This window comes from Salminus brasiliensis, chromosome 16 (assembly GCF_030463535.1).
Source record: "Salminus brasiliensis chromosome 16, fSalBra1.hap2, whole genome shotgun sequence".
In the NCBI taxonomy this organism is placed as follows: Eukaryota; Metazoa; Chordata; class Actinopteri; order Characiformes; family Bryconidae; genus Salminus; species Salminus brasiliensis.
The window spans coordinates 951,438-968,641 of NC_132893.1; the positions used below are offsets into that span (position 1 = coordinate 951,438).

Here is a 17,204-nt window from a genome sequence, read left to right on the forward strand (position 1 = left end):
CTTGATTTAGCGTAACCATGGAGATGCATTTAGCATATTCATGGGACCGGGTGTGAGGTACGGTAACAATGGAAATGGAGTGGTAACCATAGTAACCAGAACCATACGGTTTGAGGCGAGCCCGTATTGATTTAGGCCTGTAGCTTATTATCACTTTGATATTGGGCTGATGATTAAAGCTGATTGAATGTTACTCTGCTGTAATCACACACACACACACACACACACACACATACACACACACACACACACACACACACACACACACACACACACACAGCCCGAAATAAACAAACAGACTCTCTCTCTGTTCTTCAGGAGATCGTTTATGTACATTTATGGCTTCACATAACATTTGTACATTTCTGGTAGAGATGGGCGCTCTTCACTGCTGCTAATGATCTACAGTACTGCAGCACGTCCTCCACTGGGGAGCAGCTCTGAAGGTGGTTTGCATGATATCGTGTTTCTTATACAAACGCTGTGAAAAGTCAGGTAGTAAAGCCTTAAAGTCAGGCCAGTTAGTTCAGTAACATCAGACACACTTACGCACAGTTACAGCATCCAGTTACCAGCATCATAAAAACACACCAGAAACCAAAAGAATCAAACAGAGAAGCCGGAGAAGACCGGGGACATTACTGCAGCCACATAAACACAGTGAACACAAATTAGTACTATTTACACATGAGAAATAAACACCAACACGCCGCCCAACGCCACATCACCCCTCGCAGGACGCGCTAATCTACTACAGGAGTAACTCAAAGCATCAGATTAGGTTAATATTCAAAAACATTCAGGAATAAATAAAAAAATTTTCCAGTTTTAAAAGGACGAGTCGATTCATAAACATACGCTCTGAAAATAGATATTTAATAAATGTCCCAAAGGTCCAGAGATTACATTATAAAACCTTCATGGTGTTTCTTCATAGCTCTCCCCACCAAGAATCCCTCGGCCCGTCCAAAAGCCCAGCCAAGAGCTACGTAACTGCAGAGGCATGTGTGTGTGTGTGTGTGTGTGTGTGTGTGTGTGTGTGTGTGTACACCTGAATGTATAGAGGTCCCACTGACCAGACAGGACATTAACATTAGCATCATGGGACATCATGGGACCAAGACTTGAAGGAACACATCGCTCTGTTCTGCCGTTTACAGTAGATTACCACGAATGTTCATTTCAGCGTACACCAATCAGCCATAACATTAGAACCACCTGCCTAATATTGAGTAGGTCCCCCTTGTGCCAACACAACAGATCTGACCATTCCAAGGCATGGACTCCACATGACCTCTGAAGGTGTCCTGCTCTGGTATCTGGCACCAAGACTAACGTCAGCAGCAGCAAATCCTGTAAGTCGTGAGGTGGACGGGGCCTCCATGAGCATCAGCGAGCCTAAGGTGTCCATGACCTTGTCGCTGGTTCACTGGTTCACTGGTTGTCCATCCAAGGAGCACTTCTGGTAGGTACTGACCACTGCATACCGGGAGAGAACACCTCACAAGACCTGCGTGATGTTCTGACCCAGTCGTTTATCTAGAACATCACAGTTTCACTTTCTGCCCGATATATCCCATACATTGACACCTGCCACTGGAACCAGGTCATCAATGCTATTCAATCAAATCACTTGCCAGTGGTTTTAATGTTATGGCTGACTGGTGTATAATCCATCACTATACAGGACTCAAAACACACTCGTATAACAGAAGTCAGTGCACACTTGCTTCAGGGCTCCCTCAGTCCACTGGCAGTGTGTGTTTTTTCAAATGAGTGGCTCTCCTGGTCTTGGGAGGTGAAGGGAAACGGTCGTCCGTGGTAATCGATCACGTCCCGAGAAACGCTGAAGCGCTCCTTTAAGTAAAAAACCTTCTGTAGAAAAAAGCAAGCTGTAGATCTGTTCAGTTAAACGTTGGAAATCAGAGAGAAGCTTGAAGCTTGAAGGCACACTATACAGCTTCAGAGAGTTAAGGGTTAATACATTCGGGTGACTGAAATGTCCAGAAAAAGCCCAGACAGAATTTCAGCTGGACATTCCTGCTGTAAAGACTGTCCCGTCGCGAAAAAGCTCGTGCACAAAAGGCCGCCGGGTGACTGTAAAAGCAGAGCGGGAGGAACCTCAGAGCCGAAACAGAACCAGTAAGACACTGGAATACATACACAGTATAAACCAGTTACCGTACATTATATACAACAAAAATATACATCTCTGTACAAAATAACATACGCGCAAAAGCATGAAATGTGAACGTGACCCAGTGGAGGTATAAAATATCTGTTTGAATATCTGTAACCTTGAGATTAAAATATGAAAATAAACAAAAAATGTATTTGGCCTTTTTTGAGAGGCACATTGACCAGTCAATAAAAAAGGTTAGATCCAGCAAACATGCCTGGCTTATTTTCCTTAATATATTATCAATTATAATAATAATCATCATTATTATTATTATTATTATTATTAGTTAGCATACACAGCCATATTTGCTAATATACAAGTCTGGAATGGTTAAAGTTGGTGAATAACAAATTTGGCCTTAAAGGAACAGCCCCGCCTAAAATGCTACTACAGCTATACTATATGGACAAAAGTATTGGGACACCTGCTCATTCACTGTTTCTTCTGAAATCAAGGGTATCAATAAGAGAGTTTCTCCTGCTTCTGTCTCTACTGTCCGGGGAAGAATGGTTTCTACTAGATTCTGCAGGAGAATTGTTGCAAGGATTTGATTGCATTCAGCAACAAGACCAACATTAGTAAGGTTAATATGTTGGATGAGATCCACTGCTCCACAGCTCAATGCTGGGGGGCTTTATACCCCTCTAGCTCACGCCTGGCATTAGGCAGCATGGTGCCGATAGGTTCATGATGTTGATCTGCTCCAGAGAGTCCTATTCTATTGGCAGTACTGAAGAACAGGAATGATGACATTAATATTTATGAGGTATGTCATTAATTATGGCATTTGCATTATACGGTATAGACACGGTGCTAACTGGGCAACTAGCTAACACTCATCAGTGGCCATGTTAACATGTTAGGTGGCGCTATTCCTTTTAGGAAAAGCTAACATTTTTACTTTCTTATAATTTTCTCCCCTCGACCCACATTAGAAGGGTCTCATTTAGGGGTGAAATGGAGAGCACTGACCGAGACAGAACAGGAGAAACCCTTTACAGTCTTTTTTTCTGACTGATGATGCCTAACCTACAGAAGTGGAAAAGAGTGGAGCAGGAGCGTGAGAGGGGTTTATAACCTTTCTCACCTGAATGGTTTTCTTTATAACGTAAATCCCACATTTTTATCAACTTTCCAGATATCCAGGTGCTGTATACCAGTGCTGGGCGATGCTTCGTGTATGGATATGCAAATATTTTTACTACTACATAGATTATATAAAGTCATATGAAGCAGTATAATGGATGTCTAGGGTAAGGGGGTTACAATACTGTTTAAGGTTCCCTTCAAAGAAAAAAGCAGAACAGGACACAAACATCCAGCGCATCCAACAAGAAAGGTGGCAGGAGCTTCTTTTTAGGCCTGTCACGCTAATTACGACGAGTCTGTGAGCAGAGGGCGCCGTCTATCATGTCAGAAAAGAGTGCAGTGAATGCCAACGCATCAGAAATGGAGCCTCTATACATTTACAGAGCGGATACAGTGGGTGTAATGGATGGTTCTGTGGGTCTGTTCTAGTACACGGACAAATAAGCTCATTCCCCCATTTGATGTCATGCTCTGGAAACGTGGGAAAAACGAGCCCACCGTAGTTGCCAGTTTAGTTTGACTAAAAGACGTAGCAAGTAAACCTGGATGAGCCAGTATAGTAAATGTGGCTGAAATCAGTGGAAAACTCTCCTCAGGCCGTTCCCTCGACTCTGCGCTCTCAGATACGAGGCTTTATCCCCTAAACAGGTGGATTCGGGCCTCAGTTAGCTGGAACACGGCCTGTGCTGTGGTGTTTAGCCTGTGGAGTCCAAACCCAGCAGAACCGGCCTCTGACTTCACCTGTCGCTTTATGGTCGTAGCTCAGCTGCTCTGGGCCGGCTGATACTCAGTGGAGATGTAGCTGAGCTAGCTTAGCACAGGCTAGCTTAGCGAGAGGCTACAGATCCAAAACCATGAGGGAAAACGTTCAGTTCAGCTTCTGTCCTTTTGTTTCAACTGCAGCTCGATCATTAGCCACCAGTCGCTCGAGTCTTTCCCGTCTAGACGTCTAGAAGGGGGCTTTCAGTCAGACAGAGCTGAATGTGGTCTGTGGTGAGCAGACTGTTGTGCTAAGCTAATGCTAACCAGCTACTCTCTCCTGATTCAGAGCAGGTTAACAGGTGTAATGGTCAGATTGATGGTTTAATATTTAGGGAATATTTGATCTAAAGCTGTATTTGGTCCTTTTGCCAGGAACCACCAGCGGTTCTGAGGAGTTTAAGAGGCTAAATATGACAGATGCTGTGATATGTTTATGAAATATTGTGAAATTAATTTTTATCAAGATCGCCCAGCACTACTGTACACTCACATAATCAATAGGCTTCATACATCACAGTGTACGCTCAGTGTCTTGCTCTTCAGTCTCCTGGAGTGAAGCACAGAGTCAAGTCTGTGTGTATGTGTGTGTGTGTGTGTGTGTGTGTGTGTGTTCTCATCCAGACACCCAGCTGTGTGTGGTGGTCTTGACCCCCTGCGTAACCCCCGTGTGCGAGTACGCCTGCTGGCTGGCCATGGGGTCGAAGTTGAAGTCCAGCGCATCACCGTCCATCAGCGTGTCGTGCAGGACCGTCTCCACGTCGCACTCCAGCCTCTCGATGGACATGTCGTCCAGGTCGCTTGGCAACCGTTCCAGGTGACTGTGATGATGGTGATGATGGTGATGGTGATGATGCTGGCCTGGAGCATTTCTGTGGTAACCGTTGCCATTGACGTTGCAGTAACTCGGCGGTGCTGTTGCATCCACGGCTCCAACCCCTCCACCTCCGCCTAGGTGAGATGCCTGTCCATGGGTCAGGTGAGAGTATGGCTTCACGTTGCTGTGGCGACCAGGATGCCCCAAAGGCAGAAGGCTGCAACCGTTCAGCCCTACTGTCGTGGAGGGCAGCTGAGTGTGTATGGTTCTCGGGTGCGTGTTTGGGTGGCCGTGTGCATGTGTGTGAGGGCCGGTCAGTTTGCCTCCTTGCCCTAACTGACCCGGGGCATTATACGGGGGCAGTGCTCCACTTTGAGACCCCTCCATAGGGGGTAGAATGTTGCCTCTTGGGTCAGGATCAGTGGTCAAAAGCTCCTTTAAAAGCCCTGTGGGGCAGTTATACGGACCCACGAAGGGTCCATAACCTCTAGGCTTGCTGTCCGAGAGTGTCTGAATGGACATCGGCCACTTGCGAAAGTCTGGCTGGCTTTGAGGCTGCGCACCACCAAGCCCACTTGAGCTATAGGGCGAATACCCGGAACTTCCTGGTTGGGTTTGGCCTTCCTGAACACCCTGGGTTTTGTTTTTGGGCGAAAGCAGGTTGAGGTTATCTAGGAGATTCTCCATCATCACGTTTTTGGACGATCCGTGGTGACCCAGCGACCCGGCCACTTCGGACAGGCTGGGAAGGGTGCCCCCTAGTTTGGTGCCAGGCGTGCCCGGGTACCCCATGTGGATTTCTCCGCCCTCGCCCACGTCCTCCTCGGCCAGGTATGGTGACCGGCGGCCACTGAGCGTGCTGGCGTCCGAGCTGGCCCGTGTCCGGAAGGTGGTCCAGGCCTCAAAGTCGTCGTTGCTGTGTGAGTTTGGACTGCCGAGCCATTTGGAGTACTGAGAGCCTGGACTGTTAGAGCCAGCGTCTAAACCAGCCTGTAGAGACATCTGCACAAAACACAGGGATGGGATCAGGAACAGTCTAATAAGGCCCAGCAGGCCTCATTATTAATTATATCATTTATATTATTATTAGTTTCTACTAATGAGACCAGAGCTAGGAGGCGGGAAAAATGTGGCATAGGCCATGACCCTGCTGGAGTGGGGTGTAGACTGGAGCCGGCTGTTGGATGTAGACCTTCAGGGAGAATGGGGAATGTCGTAAGGAGATGTGGAGGATGTTCTGGGGAGATGTGGAGGATGTTCTGGGGAGATGTGAAGGATGTTCTAAGGAGATGTGGAGGATGTTCTGGGGAGATGTGGAGGATGTTCTGGGGAGATGTGAAGGATGTTCTAAGGAGATGTGGAGGATGTTCTGGGGAGATGTGGAGGATGTTCTGGGGAGATGTGAAGGATGTTCTAAGGAGATGTGGAGGATGTTCTGGGGAGATGTGGAGGATGTTCTGGAGAGATGTGGAGGATGTTCTGGAGAGATGTGGAGGATGTTCTGGGGAGATGTGAAGGATGTTCTAAGGAGATGTGGAGGATGTTCTGGGGAGATGTGGAGGATGTTCTGGGGAGATGTGAAGGATGTTCTGGAGAGATGTGGAGAATGTTCTGGGGAGATGTGGAGGATGTTCTGGAGTGATGTGGAGGATGTTTTAAGGAGATGTGGAGGATGTTCTGGGGAGATGTGGAGGATGTTCTGGGGAGATGTGAAGGGTGTTCTAAGGAGATGTGGAGGATGTTCTGGGGAGATGTGGAGGATGTTCTGGGGAGATGTGAAGGATGTTCTAAGGAGATGTGGAGGATGTTCTAAGGAGATGTGGAGGATGTTCTGGGGAGATGTGGAGGATGTTCTAAGGAGATGTGGAGGACGTTCTAAGGAGATGTGGAGGATGTTCTGGGGAGATGTGAAGGATGTTCTAAGGAGATGTGGAGGATGTTCTGGGGAGATGTGGAGGATGTTCTGGGGAGATGTGAAGGATGTTCTAAGGAGATGTGGAGGATGTTCTGGGGAGATGTGGAGGATGTTCTGGGGAGATGTGAAGGATGTTCTAAGGAGATGTGGAGGATGTTCTGGGGAGATGTGGAGGATGTTCTGGGGAAATGTGGAGGATGTTCTGGGGCGATCCCTTACCTTCTTCTTAGCGGCACGGCCGCGACTCTTCAAAAACTTGCTGTTGTTGTCCATGGAGGCGGCTCTGCGGCGGGGGGATTTGCCGCTCTTTCCTCCGTCAGGGTTCAGCATCCACCACGAACTCTTCCCCGTCCCCTCGTTCTGCACGCGGACAAAGCGGCTGTGCAGGGACAGGTTGTGACGGATAGAGTTCTAGGAAGAGAAACGTAGCCCAGGTCAGCTTCTGATAAGCCCAAAGTGCTACATGATAGAATCCAGCGAGATATTTCCAGAGCAGGGGTTCTCCTGAGGAGTTTTTACCATTTACGCTCCACAGGGGGAATGGGGAAGCACATCCCTCTGACCATTACGTTTTATGTCGGATCATTTTGGGAGGGTTCGGAATGGTTTAATTACCATTACAATGAGAAATTATGAAACTATAAAAATCAACCAATAGAAATGTATTTCTAAACTGGATATGAATAAAAACAATACACAAAATACAGATAATATTGGGTCTCATTCATCAATATGTCCCGAATCATTTTTAATCACAGAACTGTTCACAGCAACACTATATTGACAAAAGTATTGGGACGCCTGCTCAGATACGGTTTCTTTTAAAATCAAGACTTAAAAAGAGTCTCTCCTGCTTTTGTTGGAGTAACTGTCTCTACTGTTCAGAGAAGAAGACTTTCTACTAGACTTTGGAGGAGCATTGCTGTGAGGATTTGATTGCTTTCAGCCACATGATGAGCATGCAGATTGTAGCCGACAACCAGCGTTCTACAGTAAAGTACAGGGAAGCGTGTGGGGGGATGTAGTCCGCTCTGAGGGGAAAAAGTCATTTGTGAGGTTTTTAACACAAGCTGAACGCACTTGGCACAATCCAAATAAGCAGGCCAGACACATATCCTTCAAACACACACACACACACACACACACACTCTTACACAGAGCTCCATGTGAAAAAACACACATCCTGCACTAATGATATTTTGTCTGGCCCGTTTTTTCCACTCACACCCAGGACAACCCATACCCACACGTCAACAACACAGAAAAGAGTGCGTCTATAAAAATGTCTACACTAAACTACTATACACCCATGTGCCATAACATTAACACCACCCAATGCCTAATATTGAGTAGGCCCCCTTTTGTGCCACAACAGTTCTGACCAGTCAAGGCACGGACTCCACAAGACCTCTGGAGGTGTCCTGCTGTGGTCTCTGGCTCCTAACTTTAGCCTCAGATCCTTTATATCCTGTAAGCATCAGTGAGTCTTAGGTGCCCGGGCTCTTTTTTTTGTTGAAGAGTGGGACTTTATCTTTAAACAGACGACATGTTAAGCATTACCGGTACTCATGTTCATATTTGAACCAGTGGCTGCTCTCCTCATTTATTTATCTTTAAAAAGACCCGGGGCTATAGTCCCGTAGCCAGGGCCTACGCACGCCCCTGACCAAAGCACTTTTTTTTTTTTACTGAAATAATGTCACAAATGTTAGGGTAGTTTTTAAAAACCACTCCTCTGTAACAAAAGAAATATGAATGATTAAATCTATAAAATAAATGGACACAAGAAAAGCACATCAGCTCATTCCGGCTAGGCCAGGGCTGACCTGTAAAAGAGATGTTTAATCTCACTGTGACGAGCCTGGTTAGATAACCTTTATAACCACGATATAAAACAATTATTACAGTTATTATCAACTTAAAGGATATTAAACACACCATAAAGTTTAATGCAGTCAATTAAAAAAGCGGCCACCAGCAGCTTCTTGTCTAATTGAGAAGCTGTATTATTTAAGATTGGATCACTGTAAAAAATCTGATTACTGAACACCTCCACATGGAGGTGAGGAGGGGAGTGTGTGATGATGGAGACCTGTAGTTAGCTCCACGCTAACTGGCGGACATAGGCGTCCATTTCTTCCGGCGCAAAACAAAAGATGTGAACTTCAGACACCGAACACGTCTTATCTGATGGTCAACAGCAAAAAATTTCCAGTGGTCCTCATAACCACTCTCTACATACACAAGCACGGAAACACACATCCAAACCTTTCCGTTCCGTAGTCAAGGACGGGAGAAGAATGGAAAGCTTTGTGATAATCATCAACCCAAAACATCTCATGAGAAACCAGTTGGAGTTGGAGAGACACAGTTGTTTACTACACAAAAGGCCTGGCCTTACAACCACAGGAATCCCCTATATCTGTTACATCAGCATGAGGGCATGGGGGAGGACAATATCCCACAGCGACGCGATGACGACAAGGAGAGTGTGCATCTTCAGTCAGCTGAAGAACCATCTGACCCCTCTGCCTGCCAAAGAACCCCCTCGGAAAGCTCCGTTTTCTGCCTCAACACACCACGCCGGGACACCTTCCGTCCAGGGACGAAACCCATCCGAGACGTCCCTGTGGGTGTCACCTTACGCGTGTAACAGAGACACAAAGAAGCACAACAAAGCAAGACGATGGATAAAAAAAAGGTTCCAGGAAAACTGCGAGCAGGGGATTTCCTCGAACAAGCATGTGAACGTAACTACCACTGCCCTCCGGCAGCGACCCAAACCACAGGATTCTGCATGGACCAGAGCATCGCACCACCGAGGAGAAGAGGGGGGGGGGAAAAAGGGTCACCAAGGACGAAGCTGTTAGCGTGTCTCTCGAGCGGCGAAGGCCCGAGACGGAGTTCACATCGGGCCTCTCTTTGAATCAGGGCTTGATTAGTGTGGACCTGTGGCTCTAACGCTAGCTGCTTCCAATTAGAGCCATGAGGGCTACGTTTAGGGGTCTTCACGCTGAGACCTTGCCTCGAATGAACCTTCGCTCAAGACTCATCAGCCACATGCGTGCATTTCTAGAATTCCACCCAAGTTGTGTCATGGCTCCCTTTTTTCATTCAGGGAAGTCTGAGCTTAGCCGATAAACAGGAAGTGTCCGGTGAAGCTCGCTGGGGCGGGCGGTGGGGTCCATTTCCTGACACGGAGGAAGTGGATTCAGAAGGAAGGATAAAATGACGCAGTGGAGCACGAGACGGAGAGGGAGGCCAGTAGGAAGGAATCTCCGGCCCTTTGATCATTCGGGTCCTTTGAGTTCAGGCCGAAAGAACTGATAACAAAAACACCAAGGAAGCACCCGGTCCAATAAAAATACACATCCAGCACATCCCGGTTCTAGACTGCAGAACACCAGCGCAGTCAATTGTAGTGCACATAATGCTAAAACAGCAGAAACCAGCCTTGGATTCTAATGTATATCAAATGGACCTCTTAACCAGCCTGCCTAATAATGCCAGGCGTGGGATAGAGGAGGGGTATAAAGCCCCCCAGCATTGAGCTGTGGAGCAGTGGAGGAACTGTGTTCTCTGGAGTGATGGTGGTGGAGCTTCATCCAGTACTTTTGGATGGGATGAGTTGAGGAGTTGGGAGATGATGAGGTGGGACAGTTTTGTTGCTGAATGCAATCAAATCCTCACAGCAATGCTCCTCCTACAAAATCTAGTAGAAAGTAGTCTTCTTTTCTGGACAGTAGAGACAGTCACTCTTTTTAATACCCTTGATTTCAGAAGAAACCGTGAGTGATCAGGTGTCCCAATACTTTTGACCCTATAATGCACATCAATGCACTTGATTCTGCAAAAGCCTCATTACTGAGAAGCAGAAATAAACTCTATCCTAATAAGATGCTTCTCAGTAATGAGGCTTTTGCAGAATCATCTGTTGCAACAACATTAATGGATCGGTCCTATGGGGAGGCCGGAGAAGTTTCCCCATATAGTGTAATGCACCAGTAAGACCCTGGAAAATCATCACCTGGGTGCTAAGTCCCATTAGCATGAGTACATGCTTTCCATGAGGCGTCTTCAGCAGAGAGATACACAGAGCTCAGCGTAATGCTCACGCTAAAGTGTCGCCGTGGAGAAGGGCGAGAAAGAACGAGAAAAAAAGGGGGAATGAAGAATGTGGAGGATAAATGGGCGAGCGGGGGAGGAAGGAGAGGGAGAAATAAAGAGGGTCAAGAGGAGTTAAAGAGCACAGAAGAGTGACAGAGAGAGAGAGAGAGAGAGAGAGAGAGAGTAGTAGAGAGAGTGAGAGAGAGAGAGAGTAGTAGAGAGAGAGAGAGGTTGAAGGGTTCGAGACAGGAAAGGGGAGGGGTGCAGAGCAAGAATGGTTGGGTGGTGGAGGAGAAGAACAGGGGAGGAGAGAATGCTTTCCTGTTGAGAACGAAAGGGGTCGATGAGTTCGCAGTGTGTGTGTGTGTGTGTGTAGTGTGTAGTGTGTGTAGCATATGGGTGTATGTGTAGTAGGGCAACACCTCCAGCGGTGCTGGCAGAGAGAGAACGTGAGCGAAAGAGAGAGAGAGAGAGAAAGAAAAAATGATGTATGGAGCCGTCTGGCGTCCCCCTCTATTGTAGAACCCCCAGAGAGAGAGAGAGAGAGAGAGAGAGAGAGAGAGAGAGAGAGAGAGAGAGAGAGAGCGTTCCTATAAACACACTGCATTAATTCACTCAAACACTCGTCCCTACGTTATTTAACAAGCTGTTAACAAGCAAACACACACACACACTCACACACACACTCACACACACACACACATACACACACAGTCAGATTAAGTCAGCGGGGGAACCTGTAGTGAGCAGAGATTGAGGGAATCACTCATTAAACAGGACAGAACTGTTGGAACACCTGAGTTCAGGTGCAGAGCAGGGCCTGCCCATCAAACACTCCACGAGAGGTGAGAAGCAAAACAGTGTGTTCACAAGTCGACTCTCGAGCCTCTGAGGTACGAATCAGAGTCAAATCTTAAGTCTCTTAGGTGTGAATATTATAGATGAACATTATAGAGCATCAAAGAGCGCCCCCTACGCTTCCTGCAGTGTATTACAGTTTGACCGTGTGGATCATATGACCATTATAGAGCATTATAGAGCGCCCCCTACGCTTCCTGTAGAGTATTACAGTCTGTCAGAATGAGCGTGTGGATCATATGAGCATTATAGAGCATTGTAGAGCGCCCCCTACGCTTCCTGTAGTGTATTACAGTCTGTCAGAATGAGTGTGTGGATCATATGACCATTATATAGCATTATAGAGCACCCCCTACGCTTCCTGTAGTGTATTACAGTCTGTCAGAATGAGCGTGTGGATCATATGAACATTACAGAGCATTACAGAGCGCCCCCTACGCTTCCTGTAGTGTATTACAGTGTGTCAGAATGAGCGTGTGGATCATATGAACATTATAGAGCATTATAGAGCGCCCCCTACGCTTCCTGTAGTGTATTACAGTGTGTCAGAATGAGCGTGTGGATCATATGAACATTACAGAGCATTATAGAGCGCCCCCTACGCTTCCTGTAGTGTATTACAGTCTTGTTCTATAACCGACGTTATGCACTCAGTGATGCAGCTCTACTGCGCTCTGTGTTTTATCTCATATTACTCTCAGATCCTGCTGTGAAAGCTGTGGTCGGGTTAATCTGATTTCTGCTGACCTCCATCTCCAATTTCAGGTATGTGGGTTATTTGACATTTTGCCTAAGGTCTGGGCCGTCCCTGAGTCCCTGCAGCCTGAAGAAAAGCAGCAAGAGGAAAAACCCCTTTAGAGCGTTTTGAGTCATCACAGAGATCCTGGATCAGAAATGCCTTTTTTACACAGAGTGAAACCACTGCAGACTGCATGTGCAAACTTCAGCCTGAATGGGTCATAAGAGACGGCGAGGCCTATTTTAATATGCATATGAATAAGAGGCCTGTATTACACACACACACACACACACACAGACACCTAATGATGGTGGAGCTCTATCCAGTACTGTTAGATGATGAGGTGGGGTGGTAATCATCCTATATCCCGACCTCACTAACGCTCTTGTTGCTGAATGCAATCAAATCCTCACAGCAATGTGAGCTCCAAAATCTAGTAGAAAGCCTGACAAACAGCAGCTCATCAGCAGGGTTGGATCTCTGTTGAAAAACTGTGCTAATACACACCAAGGCACAAACATTAACAGCTGCATTAGCAGTTACAGCTACAGTGTGTGTGTGAGTGTGTGTGTGTGTGTGTGTGTGTGTGTGTGTGAGTGTGTGTGTGTGTGAGTGTGTGTGTGTGTGAGTGTGTGTGTGTGTGTGAGTGAGAAAGGGAGAATCTATTCTCATCCTAAGATCTATTTCTGCAGCAAAGCACTGAGAAGTGTCAAAAGTAGTGTATTCATGAGGAAGGTGACTGTGTGTGTGTGTGTGTGTATGTGTGTGTGTGTATACTGAGCACCACAAACACATCTGGGACTTTGAACCCCATCTGCATCCTGTCTGCACACTGGTGGTCCACCATAAACCCGGGCTGTGCTCAAAATATCAATACAGCAATTTTTTTGTGAATAAACAATATGCAAATACACAATATGCAAATACAATAGGCATAATGAAGGTGGGGATGATTGTATTTGTCCCATCCTGACATTCAGAAAAAAATAAAGGCAACCAGAAGGCCTGGGAGGAGAAATGTAATCGGATATCGGTGATGACTGACGAGTAGCCTTCCTATAGTGTATTACAGTGTGTCAGAATGAGCGTGTGGATCATATGAACATTATAGAGCATTATAGAGCGCCCCCTACGCTTCCTGTAGTGTATTACAGTCTGTCAGAATGAGCGTGTGGATCATATGAACATTATAGAGCATTATAGAGCGCCCCCTACGCTTCCTGTAGTGTATTACAGTCTGTCAAAATGAGCGTGTTGATCATATGAACATTATAGAGCATTATAGAGCGCCCCCTACGCTTCCTATAGTGTATTACAGTCTGTCAGAATGAGCGTGTGGATCATTTGAACATTATAGGACATTATAGAGCGCCCCCTACGCTTCCTGTAGTGTATTACAGTCTGTCAGAATGGGCGTGTGGATCATATGAACATTATAGAGCATTATAGAGCGCCCCCTACGCTTCCTGTAGTGTATTACAGTCTGTCAGAATGAGCGTGTGGATCATATGAACATTATAGAGCATTATAGAGCGTCCCCTACGCTTCCTGTAGTGTATTACAGTCTGTCAGAATGAGCGTGTGGATCATATGAACATTATAGAGCATTATAGAGCGCCCCCTACGCTTCCTGTAGTGTATTACAGTCTGTCAAAATGAGCGTGTTGATCATATGAACATTATAGAGCATTATAGAGCGCCCCCTACGCTTCCTATAGTGTATTACAGTCTGTCAGAATGAGCGTGTGGATCATTTGAACATTATAGGACATTATAGAGCGCCCCCTACGCTTCCTGTAGTGTATTACAGTCTGTCAGAATGGGCGTGTGGATCATATGAACATTATAGAGCATTATAGAGCGCCCCCTACGCTTCCTGTAGTGTATTACAGTCTGTCAGAATGAGCGTGTGGATCATATGAACATTATAGAGCATTATAGAGCGCCCCCTACGCTTCCTGTAGTGTATTACAGTCTGTCAAAATGAGCGTGTTGATCATATGAACATTATAGAGCATTATAGAGCGCCCCCTACGCTTCCTATAGTGTATTACAGTCTGTCAGAATGAGCGTGTGGATCATATGATCATTATAGAGCATTATAGAGCGCCCCCTACGCTTCCTGTAGTGTATTACAGTCTGTCAGAATGAGCGTGTGGGTCATATCAACATTATAGAGCATTACAGAGCGCCCCCTACACTTCCTGTAGTGTATTACAGTCTTTTAGAATCCCTCTGTTAATCCTTGTTGGATGCGCTGTGTTTTGTCTCTCGCTCAGGTCACAGTTCCGGTCAGTAATTATTGGCCTTTTTTCTTCTGCAGGGTCGAACTGTTCTGACCTTGGAGGGAAGCCATTCTGGTGTTTTTTTTCTATATTGCTACCACTGCATTAGCCTGACGGCTACCGGGCTTCATCCAACATCACTATCGAGTTAGCCCGGCAGCTGCAGGCTTTGTTAGCATGCCCATCCAACATCACTACAACAGAGCTAGCACGGGCCGGCTCCTGCAGCGAAGACTAGCATTACCTCTGTAAGGACGAACACCTAAAAGAGAACTGCAGGGTTTCTTTATTACAAGGTCATGATTTTGTAACTGTATATCATCTTTTATAGCTATCTGTTAGCATAGTGCTAACAGCATGCTGAAGTTGTCACACACTTGTCGACATGTTCAAGCGGATTTCAACATAGTTTGGCACTACATCTATACAACGGCCTCCTTGGCTATTGGTGGTCCAGACAAGTATGATTGACACTTGACCCTGCAGTGGAAAACAGATATGTTTCACCAAATATGGTGAAGTTGTTGAAGGGGACGCAGCTCAATAAATCAAGTTCAATAAAACGTACATATCACACACACACACACACACACACACACACACAGGGCTTTTTTGCCTGCATGCACTTTAACCTACACCACTGTAATCACACCACAGATCGGCCCGCACAGTCATTTCAGCACCAAATCAGTCTCACACTACGGTGATGATGAAAACCGTTACACCTTTAGAGCTGCTCTGAGGTCACATCTGCAATTCTTCAGGTCACATCACTGATTATATATATATATATATATATATATATATATATATATATATATATGTATAGAGCTGGGCAATATGATGATATTTTATCATTTCATGATACATTGTGTCACTGTGACACACAGTGTGCTGTTCTAGGCATATGGAGGAGACTGTTAGTGCTAATAAACACTGATCAGCAGCAGGATTCATTACTAACAGTGTAATTAGACTGGGTTCATTACATGAAGTTCATTAGATGTTGAATAAAAATCACTGTTCAGTACGGGAGAGGATCTGAATTGTAGTTTTTAAAAATCTGCTGCTACTGATGTGTTTATTCTGTAATTACATTACAGTATCATTATAAATCTTCAATACTGTGTATCGTGAAAATGGCTTAAAATATCATGATATAGTATTTTTCTATATGGCTCAGCCATATATATGTGTGTGTGTGTGTGTGTGTGTGTGTGCCATACGATACACTACAGTAGTACAGTATGCATCTTAGTGAGGTATATACTGTACCAATGCTCTTTTTCAGGGGGGGGGGGCGTGAACTACACAGCTGCTTCACTACAACCAGTCAAGCATGCCGCCACGGCAACGGACAGCAGGTCAGAAAAAAAACAAACATCGACCCCCTCCGACCAGGTGCGCTGTGGTTTACAGTACAGGCGTGCATGCACACACACACACACACACACACACACATACACACACATACACACACATACACTTGTCTATGTCAGTTTCTATATGTAACTACAAGATTGAGAACCACCATCATTCCACAGCTCAATGCTGCTGGGGGGCTTTATACCCCTCTACTAGGCCACGCCTGGCATTAGGCAGTATGGTGCCCAAAGGGTCATGATGATGATCTGCTCCAGAGAGTCCTGTTCTATTGGCAGTATTTCTAGACAAGCTATGAATAGGGGCAACTTGAATGAATTCATTGGAAGGGGCGTCCACAAACATTTGGACAAATAGTTTTTTGTAGTAAGTACGTAGTAATATCTTGTAATAAGCTCCATATGATCTAGATATTTGTACATATCTACATGTCATAGTAATATGGCCCTGTTAATAACCGCCCCGCCCCCCCCCCCATGACGCCTGCACCCTACCAACACACACACATACACACACACACACTCGGCTCTGCATCCGTCTGACGTCAGCCCATCAGTCCTCATTGTGCTCGTGTCTGTCCGCAGATCTTTTCAGTGTTTCAGTTTTTGCATCACAGACACACACTCGGCCAGACAGTGACGAACACAGTCTGGAGCTCATCTTATTTTTAAACCGTTAGCAAACAACACACACACACACACACACACACACACACCACACCATACACCATACACGCTAAACCTGCATGTCAACAGGAGCTCAAACTGGGCCATCCAAACCCCCCACTGTGTTTAAACATTTAAGGGCAGGTCTGACTCCTTACAAACAGCCGAGACTCTGGTGGTCTTCACTGATGAACACTGCTTTTCAGATGGCGAGTGAGCTAAGCCAACACCAGAGCTAACGAAGACACCCCTACACACACACCCCACACCCTAACACCACCCTACACACCCCGACACACCCCAACACACCCCGACAAACCCCTACACATCCCTATACACCCCTACACATCCCTATACACCCCTACACACCCCGACAAACCCCTACACATCCCAACACATCCCTAT

General features: G+C 46.1%; 1 protein-coding gene across 1 annotated transcript in view; it reads right to left on the minus strand.

Annotated features, from left to right (window-relative positions):
* Positions 1-320: 320 nt before the first annotated feature.
* The window catches only part of foxo1b (forkhead box O1 b), a 36,830-nt gene continuing 19,946 nt past the window's right edge, over positions 321-17,204 (minus strand). The window contains exons 2-3 of the mRNA XM_072658762.1: positions 6,982-7,173; positions 321-5,849 (exon numbers count right to left, since the gene is read on the minus strand). Coding sequence (XP_072514863.1) covers positions 4,647-5,849; positions 6,982-7,173 — 1,395 coding nt within the window. The 3' untranslated portion in view covers positions 321-4,646. The remainder of the gene's footprint in view (positions 5,850-6,981; positions 7,174-17,204) is intronic.